Genomic DNA, 21,047 nt, shown 5'->3' with positions numbered 1-21,047 from the left:
ATTAAAAATGACCTGAGAGTACTTCAGCATGAGCTTACAGTACTATTATTTGTTATTTACTGGGTCATTTAAGTATGTGGAGATTCCTTAAGATTGGAGACATGCAATTTGTTAAACCTGTCTTTAAGGGAAAGGGAAGTAGGACATTTTTTTAAGGGAAAGAGGAACAGGGCAAACCCAGAGTCGTACAGGTCCATAAGTTTTCTTTCTTGTGGAAAATTAATAGAGAAGGTTATTTTGGATAAATTGTTTGAAGTTCTGTATCGGCATGCATATATGGAAAATAGATCTATAGCTACCTGTAACATTATGTTGTGCAGTAATATAATTGCTGTAAATGGAAGTATGCTGTGATGTAATTTATACAGACTTTCGCCTTTGTTATGGTCATATGCAAAACATTGATCAATAAATTAGAACTAGGTATTAATGCAATCTTGATAGGATGGATAGGTGCATGGCTTGCATATACACCAGGGCAAGTGTCAAATCTGTTGAAAAGTTTATTTACTAAAACATTGTTCACGTAGTCTACACAGAAACATTGAAGCTATACTACCCACAACATCAAAAACCTTTCTTGCAGGGGGGCAAGCCCCCAGTGCACCCTTCACGCCCCCTGCACATAATGTATACACTAATTCTGAGATCACACTACAGCTGAGGAAGGGGAAACCCCAATCCCTGCTGTACCGCAATCTCATGCAAACACCTACTGCCCCTGTTCCATGTTGTGTGTAGTTAATGTTTTGGCTGTTCAAGATAGTGGACCTTCGATGTTCTCATCTAAATTGTATGAACATCTACCCTATGGTCAGTTGATGTTGTATCATGCAACAGTTGACCAGGTGAAATTCTAGGTTACAGTTTGAGTCCCACAGGGCTCTGTCCTGGTCTCGTACATATTTAGGTTGTGTCTTTCAGATCTATCTTTTTAATTCCAGTTGTGTAGTCTGCATGCAGATGACATGTAATCAGTTTACCCATTTTCATCTTTAACAGACAGGGTATGTCTGTCTGTAAAAGAACTTGATTAAATTGACCATTTGAGCACAAAGGAATAATATGCTGATAAAATGTCAGAAACGAAAACTGTATATATAGATAGGTAGAAACTGAAGGGTAAGTATTTATTTATAGCATACAGTGATTGAAACTGTAGATTCATTTAAGGACCTGGGTATATTGGTTGATCCAGCTTTTGAGTCTTTACATAATACCTAAACTAGAATATGGAATAATAATAATACAGAAACCTTATAAGAAAATTCACATGAGTAAATTGGAAAGAGTACAACCAGAATCAACACCTAGTAGCTGTGTCCCAGTAGAAAGGCTACAGCTGTGGTCTATCCAAACACCTACGACTTTGGGTAAGTTACCTACACAATTGTAGCTTTTACAGCATCACTGACCCTCCTTGATGGGGATAAAATGCCATTTAGTGACTCAGTGCGTACATGTGGCCTAGCCATTCTGTTTCAAGTTAGGCAGGTATGAACTTGTGTGTTACTTGCTAGAGGTGTAGGTCATAAATCTTCATTTTTTTAATTTGCAAGGTGTTCACTGGTGATGGACTTTTAGGCCAATGATATTAACAGTTTGAAGAGAATTTATTGAGCTCATTGTCTAAACAAATTGTATTTTCTTTGTTTTATTACTGCAGAGAGGATGTTCCAGCCCCAAAAAGCCGTGCCTCTACTGCCCGCAGCTTTTTGAGCAGTAACCGCTCTTCCCTTGGCTCCATGTCTCCTTCAAACATGGATACATATCCCAAGACTCAGTATAGTAAAATCGGCAATGGAGATTATGGTGTACAACCAACTTCAATGAATTCGGAACCATCAAAGGTAGCTGGTCATAACCTAAGCAGAATGGGAGCTGTTCCAGTGATGATCCCAGCTCAGAGTAAAGATGGATCAATAGTATAGTGCTGGTGGTGATGCATTCAACTACTAATTCACTCTGAAACACTGTGATAGGCATAGAATAGGTTTAAAGCATCTGAAAATAGTTTGATCACAGCAAAGCATATATTGTGTAAATCTAGATAGTACTGCAACACAGCAGAATTGTAAAACTATGCTATTCTTTTCCAAAATGTACAATAGCAGTCTTTTTAGGTGACTACATTCCACAGTAACGCTGTGTTTCAGGTCAGATGCTGTCTAGCACTTTTGCAGGTTAACAAAAATGCAGATGTTTTCAGCTTATTTTATACCATATTTAGACTGCATTTTGTTTTGTTTTATAGTCTGGCATCCATCAGTTAATTGTTTTTGTAATAACAGATTTTTAAACAAGCTATGTATATTGACATGTAAAGGAGAGGTACAAGAATTTCTGTCAAGTTACACTAAGATACATTATGGGATTTTTATTTGCTTGTATGAACAGTTTTGGTCCAAGACTTCTATCACTGTGATGTGAAGCAACAGTTGCCTTTTTTGAGAACTAGAGCAAGGCCTCATTTTATATCGTGTTAAGCACTACATTGCTTTGCTTTTCAGTGAAACTGAATAATTTTATGTAGAGTAGCAGGCTACAGTTCTTGCAGGTTCTTTGGGCAGGTATTTTAGTGGTCTGTTTAATGCAGCATAAAACAGGTTTAAAAGATCAAATTAGACTGCAAATTGTAAGCATTTTCTTGCACCAAGTAACTTTCATCACAACTGTATTGTTAAGTTTTCTGCTTGTTGATGTCCATCAGTCTCATTTGGGTTGGTAGTTGCTACATCCCCTTTTCTGTACTCTGCATGCTGTACTTGTGTATGGTTATGAGCGCTGATTCAAAAAGCAGTAATGGGAGGTATTCTAGTGTCACATAAGTACATTCTATAGGCACCATCTCAGTTTACTTTGAAATATTTAATTTATTAATGTGTGATACAAAGCGCACTGCTTTGATTGGAGTTCATAGTGGCTCCTGAAGTAAATATTGAATGTTGGAACCCTGTTAATACTGATCTTAGACTGCTGGCAAACCTGACACCACTGACTATCTTTGGAACTTCCCATTCGGCATCACACTCTGCCTGTTGCTTTACATAAGGATCGATGATCTTCATGCTCTCCAGCATCTTTCTGTTGCTGAGAACTGATTTGTTGAAGGTTACCTTTTGTCTTGCTTTAAAAAAAGTTCTCTGTACAGTGTAGCATTAACAAACTTATCTTCTACTGCCTCATCATTTCCATCAACTAATGAACCTGTGGGCAAGTTCTGCTCATGGGTAAGCCATCACCATTGTTAGTTTCGTTCAGTTATTTATTTGTGTGTTAACCCCTTGAGCGAACTTGTCCAAGGACACTTCAACCCCAATCTGGTGATAAGGTTAAGACCGCATACAGAAAAATCTTATATGCAATAACGCCAGTGCATACATAACAGCATGTATTGTTGTAAAGCATTAAAAAGTAGAGAATATAGTAAAATCAGACATGAGAGAACATTCTTAGTGTATAAACATTTTTGCACACAATAAAGGCATACTTTAACAAAAGTTGTACATTGGTAGTTAACCTCATAGTAAGGCATACTTTTGCTCATGTGAACATGTTGCAATGCTCATAATGGAATGTCAGCACAAGGGCAATTATTTCAGTTGAGTAAAATGCTTATCAACGGGATTATATAAAAGCCAGTCAGTCCCGGTTTGGACTAGCAGGCAAGGAAGACCAACTTGTTCAAGATAATTTTTGTGAACAGTCATTGGAGAGCCAAAGTTCTGCAGTTTTCTAGGTGAAAAGAAGCTGACATCCCTGGGCTATACCCATAGGTTCATAGGTTGGTATTAGGCTATCAGCCCTAGGGCCTATACAAGCCTAGCCATAACAATTCCCTGAATATTTCTTTCCACAATGTTTACTTCCCTGGACCCCTGTCTAGCAAGGGCGACTGACGTGATCCCCGGGGTGAATTTCCTGTCTCCCATCCAATCGTCAAGGTTCCTTTGGAAGAGCTCACTCAGCAAATACTTTCTCTCATTCATCTTCTTACTCACTTTTAGGATTCCACGTCTTGGCCACTAACCTAGACATGATAGAGTACAACTAAATAAGAAATAATTTTAATTAAAATTAGAGTTACAGAAATGTATCTCCTTCCCTGAGGAACCCTCACTTTTGTAGGACGTGAACTTCATGGTTAATGGGCTTGTCTGTCTATCTTTTTGCCCCACTGTCTGTTTTTCTTGTTTTCTTGTCGAAAGTCTTTCTAAGTACCATTGCTCCCTCTCACAAGATTTTAGAACTTCAGGATCGAATAATTTGTGGATAACCACATCTGTCCTTTCACAAGGATTGTGTGTCCTTTAGAACAAACCTAAATTTCTTATTGAAAGTGGTTTCTGAGTTTTCTGAGAATCTGTCTTACCTCTCATTTTTTTTTTGTCAGGATAGAAGCTAGGAGAGGAGGAGCATTTCCCTCCACTCTCAACTGATTGTTTTCTAAAAGGCAAGTATAGGTTTTGCATGAAGATGCTTGCTAATGGCTGAGGTGAACTGGAGTAGTTTAAGGTTAGCCATGGTGATATTGCCTGTCTCGTCTTTGATTCAGTGTCAGACAGGTGCACTCCTTTGTGCCAGTTTTCAGAAAAGCCAACATGCCAAATTCTGACTGGTAGAAATGAACCAAGCCATTGCACTATTTTCAACAGGACCCTCTGTAGTGGGTGCTTCTTACCTAATTTCTTGTCAGTGGATTGTCCATCCAACCACTTTGCACACTTGTGTTCTACAAGTATCATCAGTCTATAAATTATCCTTTTTACCCTTTTACAAATGGTCTGCTCATATTCTGTGGTAATGGGCATAATGAATATATGGGCTTGGTGCACCTTCCTGCCCTGTGATTGTGATGCTGTGTTGTGAGGCAGTGAAGGGGGCAGGCTTACAGTAGGGACAAGAGGAGGAGATATTTGAATTGTGCTAAGAAATGCTGGCACAAACCCTAAACAAGTGAATTGAATCATACCACCATGTACTGTACTAGTTCAGTAATGCAGTACAGGCAACATCAGCAGTTATCCTCTAGGTGCATAAGAAGCAGACATCCTATATATCCCTCTCGAAAATTTGTCCTGCTTTACAAAAACAAAATTGCCAATGACCATGGGGCGTAGAATACGAGATCAGCAACAGAGGCCATAGTTGGTAATCTCAGCCCTTCACAGACAAATTTCCAGGGCCTTTGATAGGCGTGGGAAAAGTGCTTAGTATTTTTTTCAGAGTGCAATGTCTTTGAGAGCCTTAGTTTTGAAAGTTGCACCAGCAGTTTGATATGGCTTCCTACAATTTCTTTCCTCTAAGATTTTGTAGGTGTTCAAAATCTAGTCGTACAAGTGAAAAAAAAATATATAGATATAATCTATGTAAAATCAAATCACTTGACATTATGTGGGGGCTCCTTTAACATCTTATGGTGTGGCTTCTGTAACAGAGCAACAACTGGTATACATGCCAAACAAGAAAGATCTAAAATGAACAAACTGTTGTACTATTTGCATCAAGAATTTTTGCTTATTTATGTATTGTACATAAGACCCTTGAAATGAGCTGACAAGGGTCACCCTACAACCATGTCCTGCCTACCGCTGAGATTTATTTATATTGGGCTTAGGTGCAGATGCCACTGTTTCATTTTTACACATTCCCGAAATATTCTGGACATGATGTAGTGTGCAGAAATGAAGTTTGTTTGGAGAACTGTTTTGCAGGACATCTAGATCGTGTATGTCAGTGTTCATTATATGTTGTAAGAGTCACCTTAAGGTTAAATACGGAGTTTGTAAAGATGAATTGGGGTCTTCAAAGCTGACTATTTCAGCAAATTAATTCTAGCCGTCTCATTTTTTTCACATTTCAATGTTTTGGCTATATTGATGAATGGTTTTAAGGCCTGGTTTCTTAATATTGTACATGTATAAATTCTAACCTTTAAAATGAAAGAAGTAAACATTACACAAGGCACACATTTCTTTTATTTTAATGAAAGAGTTTTCAGCATTGATTATGAGGCCCCTGGAAAGTACTTTTAGGGGGTGAATACAGTTGGAAACTATAGTCAGTCTTGACAGCAGTCTATTTGATATCTACTACATGAGCCACTTGGTTTCTGGAGGTAATCCAGAACATCAAGTAGTACACAGAATATAGTCAGTACTCTTGCGTTACTGAGCAACTGTCACAGTGGGTTCATTCTCAGTTTTTGATAAAAATTTTTTTTTTTTTTTTTTTTTAGTGAATTAGCTCAACTGTTGTATGACTAACTGTAAGCCAGTACTTTTATAAGGTATGATGAAGCTTTTATCTGTGTCACTTTTGACAGTACAGTGTAGAAGGAATGCAGAAGGAAAAAAAATAAGCTTGGGCAATAAATGTTAAATATTTGTGGAGGGGGCTGCTGTACACACTAATTTCTGGCTAGTGCTCAGTCTATTTAAATACATTGTTTATTCTAGCATCATATCAAGTGTTAATCGAGTCTTGAAGTAAAATATTAGATGCTGTACCATTTTATACACTTTTAAGCAGAAATTTAATACTTGGTGAAACTGGAAGGGGCTCCTAAAAATAAAGCCCTGCATTTTTTGGATAGCTAAAGCTCAAATGCTGCAAATTTACTACTTTTGTTGGTTGTAAATATTCCTAGTATAGGTTTCTGTCCTGTCTGTGCACTGCTGTAAAATGTGTTATGAACACTAATGGAAAATGTAGCATTGACATTTTGGGTCCATTTTACTTCTGTGTTTTGTAGTAATAAACTTGTTCTGACTTTAAAGTGTATAGTTGAATGTTAGTGCCATGAACATTATAAAATAAAATGTTTTGTTTGAGCTGACACGAACAATTCTACCTCTTTTACAGCTGCTTTTCTTAGGATTTGCCTTTTCCTTCTCCCTTTTTCTTGGTTGGCTGATTTCCTATATTCTCTGTTCAATGGCTTGAGATACTGTTTTCAATGAATGTACATGGGAGGTAGTTATGGCGAGCAGTTTGTAAAGTACACTTTCCTGGTCATTTGTTGCATGATTGTAGAAGTGGCACTGAAGACTATTTTTTCTGATATCCTGAGCTTGACACAGTTTTGAGTTTGCTTTGTCACTTTAGGTGTACACATGCTGTGATGGTACATACTGATAATTCTGTGCCGGGGGGCGGTGTGCCCCAGCCACAGTGTTTACCAGTTATTGTCCACCGGTTGCTCAGTTTGTATATTTTATCACACACCTTTGGAGAATGACCGTGTTCCTTTCCGAAACTGAAGAAGTCTTTAAAGTGTCCCTGTAGTCATCATATTATAAGCTAGACACTGCCTGGCTTTTTTTCTTTTAAACTGCATGCCAGAACTTGAGTCTAGGCATCACTGGAGGAGCTGTGAGATATTCAAGGTCTGCATGACCTCAGAAGTTAACCAGTGCAGGGAGCAGCAGCAGGAGGGTCTTCAGTTAATCTTGGGTCAGTGTCGGGCATGTGGGAGAAGGTAAAGTTTGGGAGGCCAGGCATCAGCCAAAAGGCTCTTCTCTCAAAATCCGTCCCGGAGATGGCAGCTGTCTTTGACTATTGAAATTTGATGCTACCTTTGACTCTTAAGAGGAAGAGATGTGCACTCTGTGCATCTGCAGTAGGGGGTGCGTGTCAGGGTGCCAGCTCTGGTCTTTATGCTGTGAATCTTAGCTGAACATGACCACCTCGAGTGAACCCTGGCATCCCTCAGCAAGGACCTGATGAGTGAATTTGTGGTGTGGGGCATCTTCACTGATACTGTCTCAATGTTGAGGAAGGCTTACCAGCAAGCATAGAGGAGACTTTCACAAGTGCTCCTGTGCCAGATAGGCACTTGAGGGTGACCTGCATTGCATTTGGAAACACTAGTCTTGAGACTGCTGTATCATTATGGCAGCACACCTTTGGAGAAGCACTTTGCTTTGCACCCCTGTCCCATCAGGTGCTATTCTAGGTTGCAATATCTTAGACGGTGAGGTTCCATAACATGACACCCACAGGTAATCTTCCCTTTACTTGTTGCCTCTACTGGTTTTGCTCAAGCTTCCCTCTTCTAGAGCTAGGCGACAGTATGGCCGTCTCGCCCAGAAAGAGGAATATTAGCTTTAGGGAGAGGTCATTGCTGCCATAAATGCACTTTTTCAAGTAGAAGTTGTTGAACACAGAGAAACAGATTTGAGCTATGGCTTGGTTTAAAGTCCATGTGCCCTGCTTTTTTTTTTTTTTGCCACCTGTAGATGAAGGTCATTCTAGTGTCCTTTGCCAGTTCATAATTTCCATCCTAGAGCTGGAAGTGAGAAGTACAAAAACGTTAGAATATGATGTTGTCCATTTCATTCTTCCTCACTGATGGGTCTTGGATCTGATCCTCGGATCTAACTCTGCCACTTTCCAAGACTTTGGATCCTAATCTCAAGCTCTTCCTTCTTCCCACAATGCACCACAGTATCCTTAACTCCTCAGATCTTGTTTGCCACCATTGTTTTAAGATGGAAGATTCCTAAATCGCGAGCTGTAAGGTAGTTTATTTAAATCTGTACTCCTTTTCTTTTCTCCGGTGTTCTCCTGTTTTAATGTTTCCTTCCTCCCTTGATAAGCCCTTGCGGCTGTCTCTATGTATATAATATAAATGTATGTAAATATATATATATATATATATATGTGTATGCGTGTGTGTGTGTGTGTATATATATATATATATATATATATATATATATATATATATATATATATATATACAGATATATAGATGTGCCAGCACATAAAACTCTACTGCCAATCATTAGCGGACCGGAGTTCCGGTGTGGCGACCCCTAACCGGGAAAAGCCGAAAGACACAAACATATATATATATATATATACATATACATATTATATATATATATATATATATATATATATATATATATATATATATATATATATACACACACACGTATAGATATGCATGTACACACACACACACACACACACATATATATATATATATATATATATATATATATATGTGTGTATATATATATATATATATATATATATATATATATATATATATATGCGTGTATGTGTGTATAATATGTAGGTAAAATATCTGATTTTTAGTCTCATTTCCTTTTGCTGGTACTGCTTTCCTATCAACACACAGTTTTCTTTATAATTCTTATCTTGCATTACTTTACAGTTGGCTGACTCGGAGCTTGCATTTGCTTCTCCTGCCAAAAATGCAGGAACCATGACCCCCCCCCCCCTTCCTTCATCTGACTATGATTAAAGTTCATGTAATAGTATTGTTTCAGTCTTTGTTGTTAGCCAGAGGTGCCCTTTGCGCCACCCGCAATGGTGTGTTGGAGTTGGCTGGTGTTTATTCAGATGGCCTTCGCTGTTGTGCAACGATGCTATTTTTGCCATGCAGCAAGAGATTTTCCTGTCCCGTGCTGACTGGCAACACAGATTATCTCCATGGCAGTTTTCCAGTTGGGTGCTGTTGTCCATGCCCCCCCCCTCATTTTTGGTTCTTTCTTAATAAAATTTGTGGGTTTGTAGCATATTTTACTAGACTGAAGTATGACAGCCATTCAATTTTAGACTTCTTATCCTTCAGAATATATATTCTAACACGGCCTCTTCTAGCAACTTTAGAAACTACGGGGGGTAATGGTTGAAACTTATCCATTTTTTTCTTGTGTTTAGAGGTCGTAAGCTATGGGTGGACATGCCCTTAGTCAGTGGCTTTTGATGGGCATTTCTAAGGTGAGGGACAGGAATCGTGATGGACTGGGTGAGGACCTCTTATCTTTCAGAATTTGTGCCTTTTACTTCATGTTCAGTGTTTTTGACCACGTCTTGTGGGATTTGTGCATTTATGGCAAATCGCTATGAGCTGAGAAATGGAATGACTGCCTTTGTTTTTTCAGATGTAGTATGCAGAGTAGTTGGGTGACCTCATTGTGTCCTTCCATACCTTAGTGTTTCCTTTAGGGGGTCACCCCCTTTCAAAAAAAAAAAAAAAATCAGTCAAAAGAAACTGAACTACCAAACAGGACTTCTGGTACTAGCCTTCTGATCCAAAGACCTTGGGACCCTTTTCCAGATCCAAAGTCCTCCTCAGGTCTAACAGGTTTGGTCTGATCAAGTTTTTCAGCTTATCTCTATCTTCATCGCATCCAAGGTTTTCAGATTCAACCTTCTGCAGTTTTCTCAAAGCTGAATTTTTGAGATGAGGCTGCTTCAAGCAGACACCTCGAGTTAAAAAAATAAATAAATAAATAAAACTTTGTGGATCTGATCTGTTCAGATACTTCTCCCAGTGGATTCTAAGCCTAGGATCTAACAACTAACTAGCTTCCCCGAGAAAGCTGAGCTGTTCCTAGATCTGGGAGTACTGAGCCATTGCATATAGAATGCCCATATTCTTGCCTCATTTTCTTGGTATGTTTCTCATAAAATGGTGGTATTCTGCCAAGCCATTGAGGACTGAAGTCAGGAAATAAAGGTAGACATTTGAGTTTGACTTCATATCTTTCAGGGAAAAGGTATGTTTAACTATGATATGCATTTAACTTCCAGACTTCCTCTCTTTTGCAAAAATACAGATGAGGACAATCCTGTTATCCTAGCAGTCTTAAGTGTATGAGTTCATCCTTGGGAGGTGTTTCCGTATTTTTGGACCTTTGTCACCCTGTTCTGGCAGGCTTTCTCCAAATGGGTTTGCCTTGAGAGGTTGAGGTGTGCTCCTTATCTTGCATGGGCATCTTTTAAGTTCCCTTCTGTGCTAGATGCAGGGAGGTGTTCGCTGACTGTGCCTTTCTGCTCCAGTCATCAGCTGTTTGCTTGGAACCTTGCTTCAGAGGCTGGATCTTTATTTTTGTAGCAATAGCTTGTGTTGTGCTAGTGTGGCCATTGTCACCGGTATTTAGTTCCTACCTCTTCCCCCAAGGTGGTTGTTTTCCAAGGGGAATTTTCCCCTGGAGGTGCAGTTGCTGAGAGCGGACGTTCTGGATCCTCCTTGGGAACTTTCATGGATAAGAGGAGGATTCCCCTGGCTTTCCGCTTCAGCATCCCCTTCCCTTGCTCCCTTGTTCCCTTGTAGAGGGTGGAGGTTCCACTGAGCATAGTGGTTGTGACACTAAGCAAGAGCTGGTGTTCAAGTCCCTTTATCCATCCCCCCAACAGTAGCCTAGCACTATGGCTTATTTTGAAGAGTTTCACGTTGGATACTTCCACGCTGAAGTTGTCTGTTACCAGCACACTCTAGACCTTGGAGGGCTGTAAGATGGAACTTCCATAGACATGGATTTTGGGAGAGTATTGAAGATCTCAAAAATTTCAGCGGAGGGAGCTTTACAACCAACCAGCCCTAACTAAACTGTTATCAAATGTCTCTACATGAAACTGTGTTATGTCAAGTAGCTCCTCAGTGCATCATTGTTTAATGCCTCTTTTGATGGCTCCTGTTTGTTCAGTGCATCAGCAAAGGATGCGCTTTCCTGCAGCTAACAAACAGGACAGCAAAACCCTGGGTACCACTGGAATCAAACCTTTCTTCTCCCCTTGACGTCCCTTTCCAGGAAATTGAAGCATTCAGTAAAAATGTGGCTAAAGATCCTTTGGGATTCTTTAGGATTCATACGAGAACACTTTCTCCAAGGGCAGGAGAGGTGTTGTTAACTACAGGTGTCCCCATAGAGAGAGTTCACAGAACTAGGGCTGTAAAAGTTCCTTCTTTGGTAGGCCCTATCAACATGCTGAAGCATCGCCTGACTCCACCTATTGACACTTTTGGGGCCCATGTTTTCTTGTGTCTAGGGTGCTAATATCTGGGTTTGTACATTCCTTTTTACTGAAAGTTTATTCCCTCAGAGTCAATGCAGTTCAGTAGACTCTAAAACTGCTTCATAAAAAAAAAAAAAAAAAATTAATGGCTTGGTGGTTCCTTTTGTTCAAGCATCAATGGAAGGATCTGCTGTTCTGCAGCTTTCATACATGAGGGCAAGACCCTGGCTACTACTGAAGTAAATCCTTTCTTCACCCCTTGATGCACCTTTTTCAGGAAACGCAAACATGGCAATACTGGCTGCAGCCTTTTCAAGGTTCCTCAGGATCCACATAGGAATGCTTCTTCAAAGGGCAACCGTGGGCTTCTGTTGGTGCCCCTTAGAGGCAGAGGGGGATCCGCAGCACCAGGGTTCTAAATATTCCTTCTTTGATAGGATTTGTCAGCAAATGGACCATTATCCACCAACTTTCCACCTCTCGAGATTTTTTTGTGGGTCTTGTTTTCCCCCCATCTGGACACCAGTGAAAATGTGTCGACAATGCTTTATTTGCCAGATATAAAAGGTTTCTACACCACCTCTTTTTCCATTCTACCTCCAGTATCAACTAAGAGGTTTCCCAATGTTTATTTGGGAAGAGCTTGCAGTTAATGGACTCAAGTACCCAAAACAAAAAAAAAATACAGGCCAATCCTAAATCTAACCAGTTTCGATTGGTATGTAAGGAATCAAAGTTCTGGATGCTGTACAGTTTAGTCCATTCTACTATTTACGTACAGTATCAGTTAAATGTATGTTTGTTCTCACCTTGATGACCCAGGTGTAGGATCTCCTAATTTTAGATATGTTGTCAGCGAAACAGCTGTTAACTTATTTCTGTATGTCAGTTTTCCCTTTTTCTTTAGCTCTTCTAAGTATATATTTTCAGTGAATCCTTCATTAATCTTGATTGTACCTTGGGTCTGTTTCCTCTAACTTCTCTACACACATCTGATTTTGCAAATGTTTTCACTGCTAGACTCATTCAGAGGACATTTTCAAGCAAACAATTCCCTTCTTTGCTCTTTCATCTATATTCTCAACCTCAGCTTTGGTGGGAGTGCATATTAAGTAAGAAGACCCAACCACATGGTTCCCTCTTCGGAGACCAAATATTACTTACCAGACATAATAGTGATTCTTCTAATGCTGTTAGGCTTTCAGGAGGGCCTCCTGTATGCCTACTCCTCCTCTATCTTTGATCCTAATGTTTCCGCATAAAGCCAGCAGTGTGAGGGCCTCCGTTATCTCAGTGCCCCTTTTTTGGCATTGTCAGACAATACTCTCTGTATCCATGTCTCTCTCCCCACCCCTTTCTGGGTACATCTGAAACATCCTCCAGTGATTCAAGAACTTAGTCTGGCACTTCTGTATTCCCAGGTGAAGATAAAGTATCTCTCTCATACCTTCTAGCTAACTGAACAGTTTCTCTAGCTCCAGTTAAAGGGCAATGGTACAGTCTAGCTTCCCCTCTTCGTGAAGGATTCTTTTAAAACCGTCTATAGAAGTAAATGGAGGCTTTACCCAATGTACTTACATTCAGAACATTAGCCCTTTATCATCAGCTACTACTTCTACCATCCTTCCCTTTCTTGCCAACCCTTTTTAGGAGAAGGTGGATTTTCTCTGTTCAACTTCCATTAGTAATTATATCAACCTTCTTCCTCTGAAGACTTTCAGATTATGTAAACCTCTCCTGAGAGGAATACTACTGATTAGATCTCCCATGTAACTCACCTCGCCTCCTTCAGATCTCATGGTTAATCTTCAGAGAGTGGCACAGAAACCCTTGAATCAGCGAGAAAGTCAAATGGAATCCCATTCACAGAAAACTTTTTTCTGGATTGCAATTACATTGACAAAAGAATTTCAGAAATTTGGGCCTTGTTTTTCAAGCCCCCTTGCATTATTTCCATAAAGACATGGTATCCCTCTGGACCAAATCCCTCTTTTATAACTAAAGTAACCACAGTCAAACATTTTGATTTAACATGCGATACCTTTCTCCCAAAGCTTCTATCAAGCTTATTGGTGTCGCAGTCTTTTGGTCTAAGACTCGTATACTTGTGACGCATAACAAGTTGGACATAGTCTCCAGAAACAGGACTTCCTTTCTTTTGATAGTACTTCGGCATGTCCTTCCTTGAGGGCTTCCCAAGAGTTATGTAGCTGGGGACTCTGACCAATCAGTGAGGAAGAATGAAAAGGACAACCTCAGATTTGAGTTCTGATACTATGCTGCATTATGGGAAGGAGGAGGAGCTTGAGATAACATTCCAAAGTCTTGGGAAATAGACTGAGTTGGATCCTAAACCCATCACTAAGGAAGAATGAAAATGGACAACACAGATGCTAAATTATGGTAAGCAGCTAACTCCTAATGTCATTAACTGGTCTTTCTCAAACCCTTTTCAGCTGCAACTTGGAACATAACTATAAGAATAAATGTAGTGCACAAGGTCATTTCACAGTAGGCAGTTAGCCTATTTTTCAGGAGGTTGGAAGAAAAAAAGTTTCCATGGAGAAAACCTTATAGACAAAGGACGAGAAATAACTCATTGTCTCAGACAGTAACAGGGGTAAAGATTGAACCCTAGATACCGTTTGCTAGAGTGCATACTCATAGCCACCATGCTGCCCCCACCCACCCCTTTTTTTTTTTTTTTTTACTAATGATGTCCCAAAAAAAAGTACTCTCGTAGTATTCATATTCATTCAGGAAATTTTGGCCTTCATTCTTCCCCCATATAGTAGGCTTGCCATCTTGCTTAACTATAGATATTCTTCGTGTTTCACTGTTGCACTCATCACCTGTGGGTTATCCCTGCTGTGGTAGCCCTCGGCCGGCCTGAATAACCAGAGTCAATGTTTTTCGCGTCTGCTGCAGTCCTCTGTAGTCTGACGTCAGGTTGTCAGTTCTGTAAAGCAAGGCAGCCAACATCATTACAGCGATCTTTCTTCAGTGGAGCTCGTAGCAGACTCAGTTTGCATGAGTGCCGGTTGGTCGCTACCAGAAGTTGAATTTTCAGCTGAAAACGTCTAAAGCTAAGTACCCCGTTGGGGATCCTTGTTTCTTGCATTAACCGATGTCCGAAAAAGTTAAGTTGTCTCGCCTGTGGAAAGCAGATCCCACACAGAGACTTCCATTCTTACTGTGTCACTTGTTTAGGCCCAGACCACGTCCCCCTCCTGCTTCTGAGATGGCAAAAAGAAAATCTAAGTATTTAGAAAAATTGAGAAGACAGAGCCTAGGATAAAATATGAGTCTATCCCAGAACAGCTGAAAGAAGAAAGGTTCCTCTTCTGATGTGTTAACCTGTGGCCCCAGCCTCTTGTACCAAGCAAGACTTTTGTCCGTCGACAAACCAGCAATGTAATTGTTTGGCCTGCCTTTCATGCTGAAGTTTTCTCTAGGTCCCTTCTCTTAAGCACCTTTGTGTAAAAACTGGTTAACAGAAAAGGTGAGAGCTCTGGATACTTTGCGGTTTCTGCACTGCTTCCATAGATTTCGTCATGCTTCTCTTCCAGTGTTTTCTCATTTATGGCTTTTGGGAAACCACATTTAGTCTTGCCATAGACTTCTCAGAACTTGGAAGCATTACCAGGATCTGAGTTCAGGGCTTATCACTGACTGAGTTATCTGGTATTACTTGGAAATAAATGAATGGCAACAGAGCTAAGAAATACTGTCAAGTCAAATTCTGTCAATTATGTTGTAAAACCCAGGACTTATGCAGACTGTTGAAAATAAAGTACAGTAGTTATGTGATAAATTGACAGACAAGGGAGGATATACCTTGCACACTTGACAGTAGCTGTTTAGGAACAGAGTTTTCTGATGAATCTTATTTTTTTCTTCAGTTTTTTTTGCATCCTACCTGTTACAGTATTCTAGCAAGTCCTTTGAGCAAGGAGTGATGGATTTCTTAGAAGTGGAAATTGGACAGACTTATCTGAATATGGGGTCCTCTAAGATGAATTTGCTTACAACCCACCTGAATCAGCTGTCATTGTTTTGTCCAAGACATCCTCATGTAAACTCTGGATAACAAGTGCCTCATCTGTCTATTGAGATGATACGGGCTTCTTTTATGTTTTTCCTTTTGACTGTAATTAGTAAAACGGTTAGTAAAGGTATAGACAGCATGTCTAGAACTTCAGAAAAGGGTCATTGTTAAAGTAATCAACAGTTGGGTTTGCCCACTTTTTTCTTGTGCCCTGACTGGATTTTCCAAGCTGTTTGAATTTCCCTGTGAGCATCAGTACCTGGCTCATGCCTGTGAAGATGCATACACAAACAGCATGAGGCTGCTGTGTAAAACCAGGATTTTCAGTTCCCATTATGTAAGCACATTTAGTCCCTCAAAATCATCTTGGAATTTAAATGCACGTTTAGCTCATCTTACCTACATTGTTGATGGCAAATCTTACAGAAGTAAATTTCAAGGTTGCTCATTTCCTATAGTGGTGGAACATGTTGTGTAGAGATTTCCCGGACGAAAACGCATCATTTGGTGGAGCGTTAAGCTTTTCTGTGTGCCAATAAAGAGTAGAGTTTCTGTCTTACTTTCAGTCCAGTGTTTTGGTTACTAGTTACTTTTTTGGACGGTTTCCTCATTTTTTGGTAAATTGTCTAGAGATTTCCCTTACGTGAGCCAGAGTATAAACTTGTGCCTTGTAGAATTTCTTTAATGTTTGAAGTTACCCAGTGGTGCAGAGGGATCCATCTTCAGTGGGTGGTTATTACTGTCTTGACACTACCCATATCTGACTGGAAATCGGACAGGTATATAATTTTGTGTGTGTTTGTCTTTGAGTTGTTTGCTGTATGAATAGATTGCAAACTAGAGATTTCAGGGGCTGGGCATACTCTCCTAGCTGCTGTGTGATGTTGTGACATGCTGTCAAGAGGCTGTGTCCACTAAGTATAGGAACTAAAGCAAAGTCAAAATTCCGTCAAGCTAAGGATATTGGAAGAGTTCCTAGCACTTCCCAACTTGGAAATCCATCCCATTTCCTTTCATACTAAGACTGTCCGTCCAGTGTAGTTCAGCAAGTGTTTCTACAGTTGTGCACAACTACTTATTTTCCATTAGAGGTTTACTTTTATACTGTTACTGCATTCATTTGTGTACTGCAACAGGCATTTTGTTTTAGAACAGCTCAGTGATTTTTTGTCTACATTTTATGAATTAATGCTTTTGTAGTAATCTAGTTTATAATATTTAGTTGTAGTTTTAAGTATTTAATTTTTTTTCACACACTTAAAAACATGGCTATTAATAGATTGAAATGGAACTTAAGCCTTCTGTTTATAAAATAAGTGGCAGTTTAGATGCTCTTGTTTCATATACTTCAGTTGTCTCAAACCGTGGAACAGAGATCAGCCATCTGGGTCTGTTTGCTGATATTTCTTGCTGTGCATAATTGATATCGAGTAAATGGACCAGGCTTTTTACTTGGTGTGTGTTGTAGCCAGCTGACATAGGTTTATAAGTAAGAATTTACTGTCCAGAAAGAAATACTGTTATGCAGGCCAATTAAATGGTTTAGGTTTAAGCTATTCCAAATATAATGGACACCCAGGTAACACTAACTGCAGTTGTGAACTCACTGTTAAGATTTTACAAAGAAAAGCAGGTTCATCAGCACAGAAACATACTGTCAGCCAATTAGCTTTTTGTGATGGGTAATTATTTTTAATATGGGTTATTATAAAATGTTCATGTCTGCGAAGGCAGCTTCCTATTCATTCTGATTAACTTTTGTAACTGTGTATTGGGATGTAACTAATTGTGAACTTTGTAAATGGTTGTCACCAGTAATTCTGCTGGTGGGAAGAGATGGAAGCTTGACAGTGGCTTCTAGAAGTGACTGATACAGGAATTTCAGCAGTGGCCAGTACTTAATAACTCTCAGTGAAACTCTCTCTACTTACTCTTTCTTTCCATTTAAAATGGTAACTGGAAGCTTATTTTTGATTTCATGGTACTGATCAGATCTGTGTAAATCTCTTCTTGCTTGTCAGTTCATGGTATTCACTGTTAAAAGTTGAAACTGGAAGCTTATCTTTTTCTGTTACTGATCTTATAAATCTTCTAAATTATGTACCCCCCTGGCTTTTTCAGCTTGTTTTGTGGTACCAGTTAAAGCTGCTATGTTTAAAGAAAGTTTGATTTTTAATGTATGAATCTGTCTTTGAAAGCCCTCAGATGTGAGTACATTTCAGATTCCCACTTCTGGCATCCACAGCTTTGCTGGATTATAAAATCTGTAACTCCTGTACCCCTTTCTGGTACCAGTATGTGCTAAGCTAGGACACTCAAAACCAGTACCTTTCTCATTTCTTTTCTGCTGGTTTTACATTTTTGATCCATATGTTGTCATGTGTATTTTTGACAGCAAATGAAGTTTGTGGTTCTACATTTGTTAGATTAGTGACCAGGGCCCACGTCTGCACCACCTCTGTTGCTTGGGAGTTGACAGTGTTGAGGACCGACATCCAGGTCTGCACTTGAGCTTATCTGACTGAAGGGAACATAAGAAAAAAGGCAGAAGCATTTACTTTATTGCAAGACCACCTTGGATTGTGGCCAGCAGGGGAGTTGGCATGAAGTTCCTCTGAACTCAGTTTAGAGTTGAACTGAAAGGAAAGGAACTCATCGGCTGCCATCAACAAAAGCCACCTCCTTCATTGTCTTGAGTTTGAGGACCTCTGGTCCTTTGCACACAGTGTAGATTATTTTTTCTAGTGCATTAACTTCATGCCAGTCCCTTGTTGGCAAGTGGCAACACTGAAGGAAACACAAGTGCTTCCAGACAACCACCATTAGGAGTGATTCTCAAGGTTCTTCCCAACTTGTGTTCAGGAATCCAGAACAACACTGTAGCCACTTCTTTGTGTGAAATGAACCTTTGAGTCACTTATTTCATATCTTGTCAATAGAGCTGTGGCTTTTGGAGTCTGTTTTTTCTTCAGTCTCCTTAATTAAGGAAGACTCCCTATAAGACTGCTATAGGCCCCCACTTCTAGCTATTCCCTTAAGAATGCCCATTGTGGTAGCCATGCTTGCTTTGCCATCTGGTGGAGTCTGCTGTCATGGTTGTGGGAACTTACCTTCAGACATCACGGTTTGATGACCGTGCAAGGCTGTACACAAGCCTTCTTTATAACAAGGTACTGCTTTAGACATACCCCTGCTGCTTGAGCAGCTGTATGTTGCCTGAAACGGTGCTTCCTGTTCGTCTCATCTCTTGCATCTTATGAATGCAGGCTACATCCCTGCCTGAGCTAGGTGCAATAGAGTTTTCTTTATTCTCCCCCTGGAAGAAGGATTCTGAGGCCCTTGTTTCAGAGACTGACAATGATAAACAAACTTCACCTCTAGGTGCCCTTCCTTTGTATGCTTGCTTGGCCTTGAGGTCTGTAGCACCTCTGCTTTTTCCTCAAAATAGACTGAATCTGTTTTTGAAGCGAATGATAAGGAATACTTGACTTGCCCTCCTATTGTAACCCTTACAGGTCACACAAACATTAAATTTCCGCAAGTATCCAGATTCTGTTCCCTGTGCTCCTCAAAAGTTTGATGCGCTCTGCAAACCAAAAGGATGGTAAATGATATACTGGCTAAGCATCAATCAACAGCAGAGTGGAATGGCATCCTGAGTAAGCATTGCTTGGAAGAGTCTTTTGTGAGCTCTTCAGTCTAGTGCATGTCCCAGAGACCATGGCACGTCTCTATTTTGACACAAGATAAGACATACAGAGTCTTTGAAAGTGTGAGCGATAGGATTTTCTCTGCTATTTTGGGTCAAGGGCCCCTTAAGTAGTGGACTTACTGTTCATTTCTGGTCCTCTTTTGTGAACCAGTTTCTGTCGAGGGTAGTAGTGCTGCTTGATTTTGTGGGCAAGTAGTGGCTTGGAATAGTCTTTTACATTTCCTCACTATGCATTATATAGCCTATTAGAATATTGATTGTGCTGGTGCAGTGGTTAAGGATTCCTGCTCAGGGGTATTTCTGTATTGAATGGTACAAGGTCAGACTGACCTTTAAAGATGTGTTGACACAGGCCATTCTGGATGATCACTTATGTGGTGATCTTTTTGGGCAAACTTCCCAAGACTGGGTAGGAGACTTTCAAAATAGTAAATGAGAATTGGCTGTCATGCCCCCTCCCAGGCCACTGCTTTTAAGCAAGCCACTTCTTTCTAAAAAGAATGTGCCCTGCTAGGTGTAAAAGGTACCCAAGCACTAGCTGGTTCTGCCAGTTGTCATATCTGCGGGAGAGGTATCCCAGGATGTGCATGCTGGGTGTAGTAGTACTACTACTACTACTGTTCCCTCAGAACTTTGCGTGGGTTGATGAGTTTCTGAGTTCGCATTGGTTTGGGGAACTGCAGGAAATGACCCAAGGGGTTTTGAGTGTTTCAGAAGGCTTTGTTCTACAACTGTTGGGTGTTTTTCTCACAAGAAGAGCTTCTTTTAACCACCAAGTGATCTTCACACAGCTCTTCAATTGTGCCCAGACTGCATTTCTCAAAGTGGCTGTAGAGCTTGTGTCTGCTTTGGAGTGAAGTGCCATTGTCCTACATTTATGTCTTTGTGAAAGGGACAGGAGGATTTTGTACCTCCGTGACTTAAGTGAAGCGGTTTTATCAAATTGTAGGTGGTGGTTCTCCTGGTGGGATGGTCTTTGCCATGGGCTACATGATACCCGGATAGTATCACTGACCATAATGGATGCCTTTAGGCAAATCAGTTTTCTAGAGATTTCTCAAAATAGTTTTCTGTATTCAGTTTTCATGGGCTTCACTTTTAGTACATTTTGATGCTGTTTTGTGCCTTTGGCATGCAAGTGTTCTCCATAGTCTTTATCTTCATAGCAAGCACCTTTCAAAGGAAACTTGTAATATCCCCACCCTGGATATCTGACTCTTGGTGGCACCAACTTAGTGACTTCATGGTAGTAACCCCTTTCATTGGCCCTTTTGTGGCTGGAAGGCCTGATAGCAACCGTAAAATAGAAGTCAAGTCCCCTCTTTTCCCAGAATGGAGGATTCTTTTGAGAGTGGATTTGAATGCTGTCCATTGCCTCCCTGCCCTGCGGTTAAGTTTTAAAAGCCCTAGACCTGTCAGCTTCGGTGACTATGCAGGGGAAAAATGGAAGCACAGACACTTCTGTGTCTTATGGGCATCCTGTTCTTCAGTGTTTTGTTTACTTTTGTTAGT

At 40.1% G+C, this 21,047-nt stretch overlaps 1 protein-coding gene across 1 annotated transcript in view; it reads left to right on the top strand.

Annotated features, from left to right (window-relative positions):
• Window positions 1-21,047, top strand: part of CXADR (CXADR Ig-like cell adhesion molecule) — a gene marked incomplete in the record, with an annotated part of 696,415 nt that overhangs the window by 648,782 nt on the left and 26,586 nt on the right. Inside the window, 1 exon segment of the mRNA XM_044072195.1 lies at window positions 1,667-1,850. Coding sequence (XP_043928130.1) covers window positions 1,667-1,850 — 184 coding nt within the window.

This window comes from Protopterus annectens, chromosome 5.part0, assembly GCF_019279795.1.
Source record: "Protopterus annectens isolate FY-2018-M chromosome 5.part0, PAN1.0, whole genome shotgun sequence".
Classification (NCBI taxonomy): Eukaryota; Metazoa; Chordata; order Ceratodontiformes; family Protopteridae; genus Protopterus; species Protopterus annectens.
This window is presented reverse-complemented; position numbering and strand designations above follow the sequence as displayed.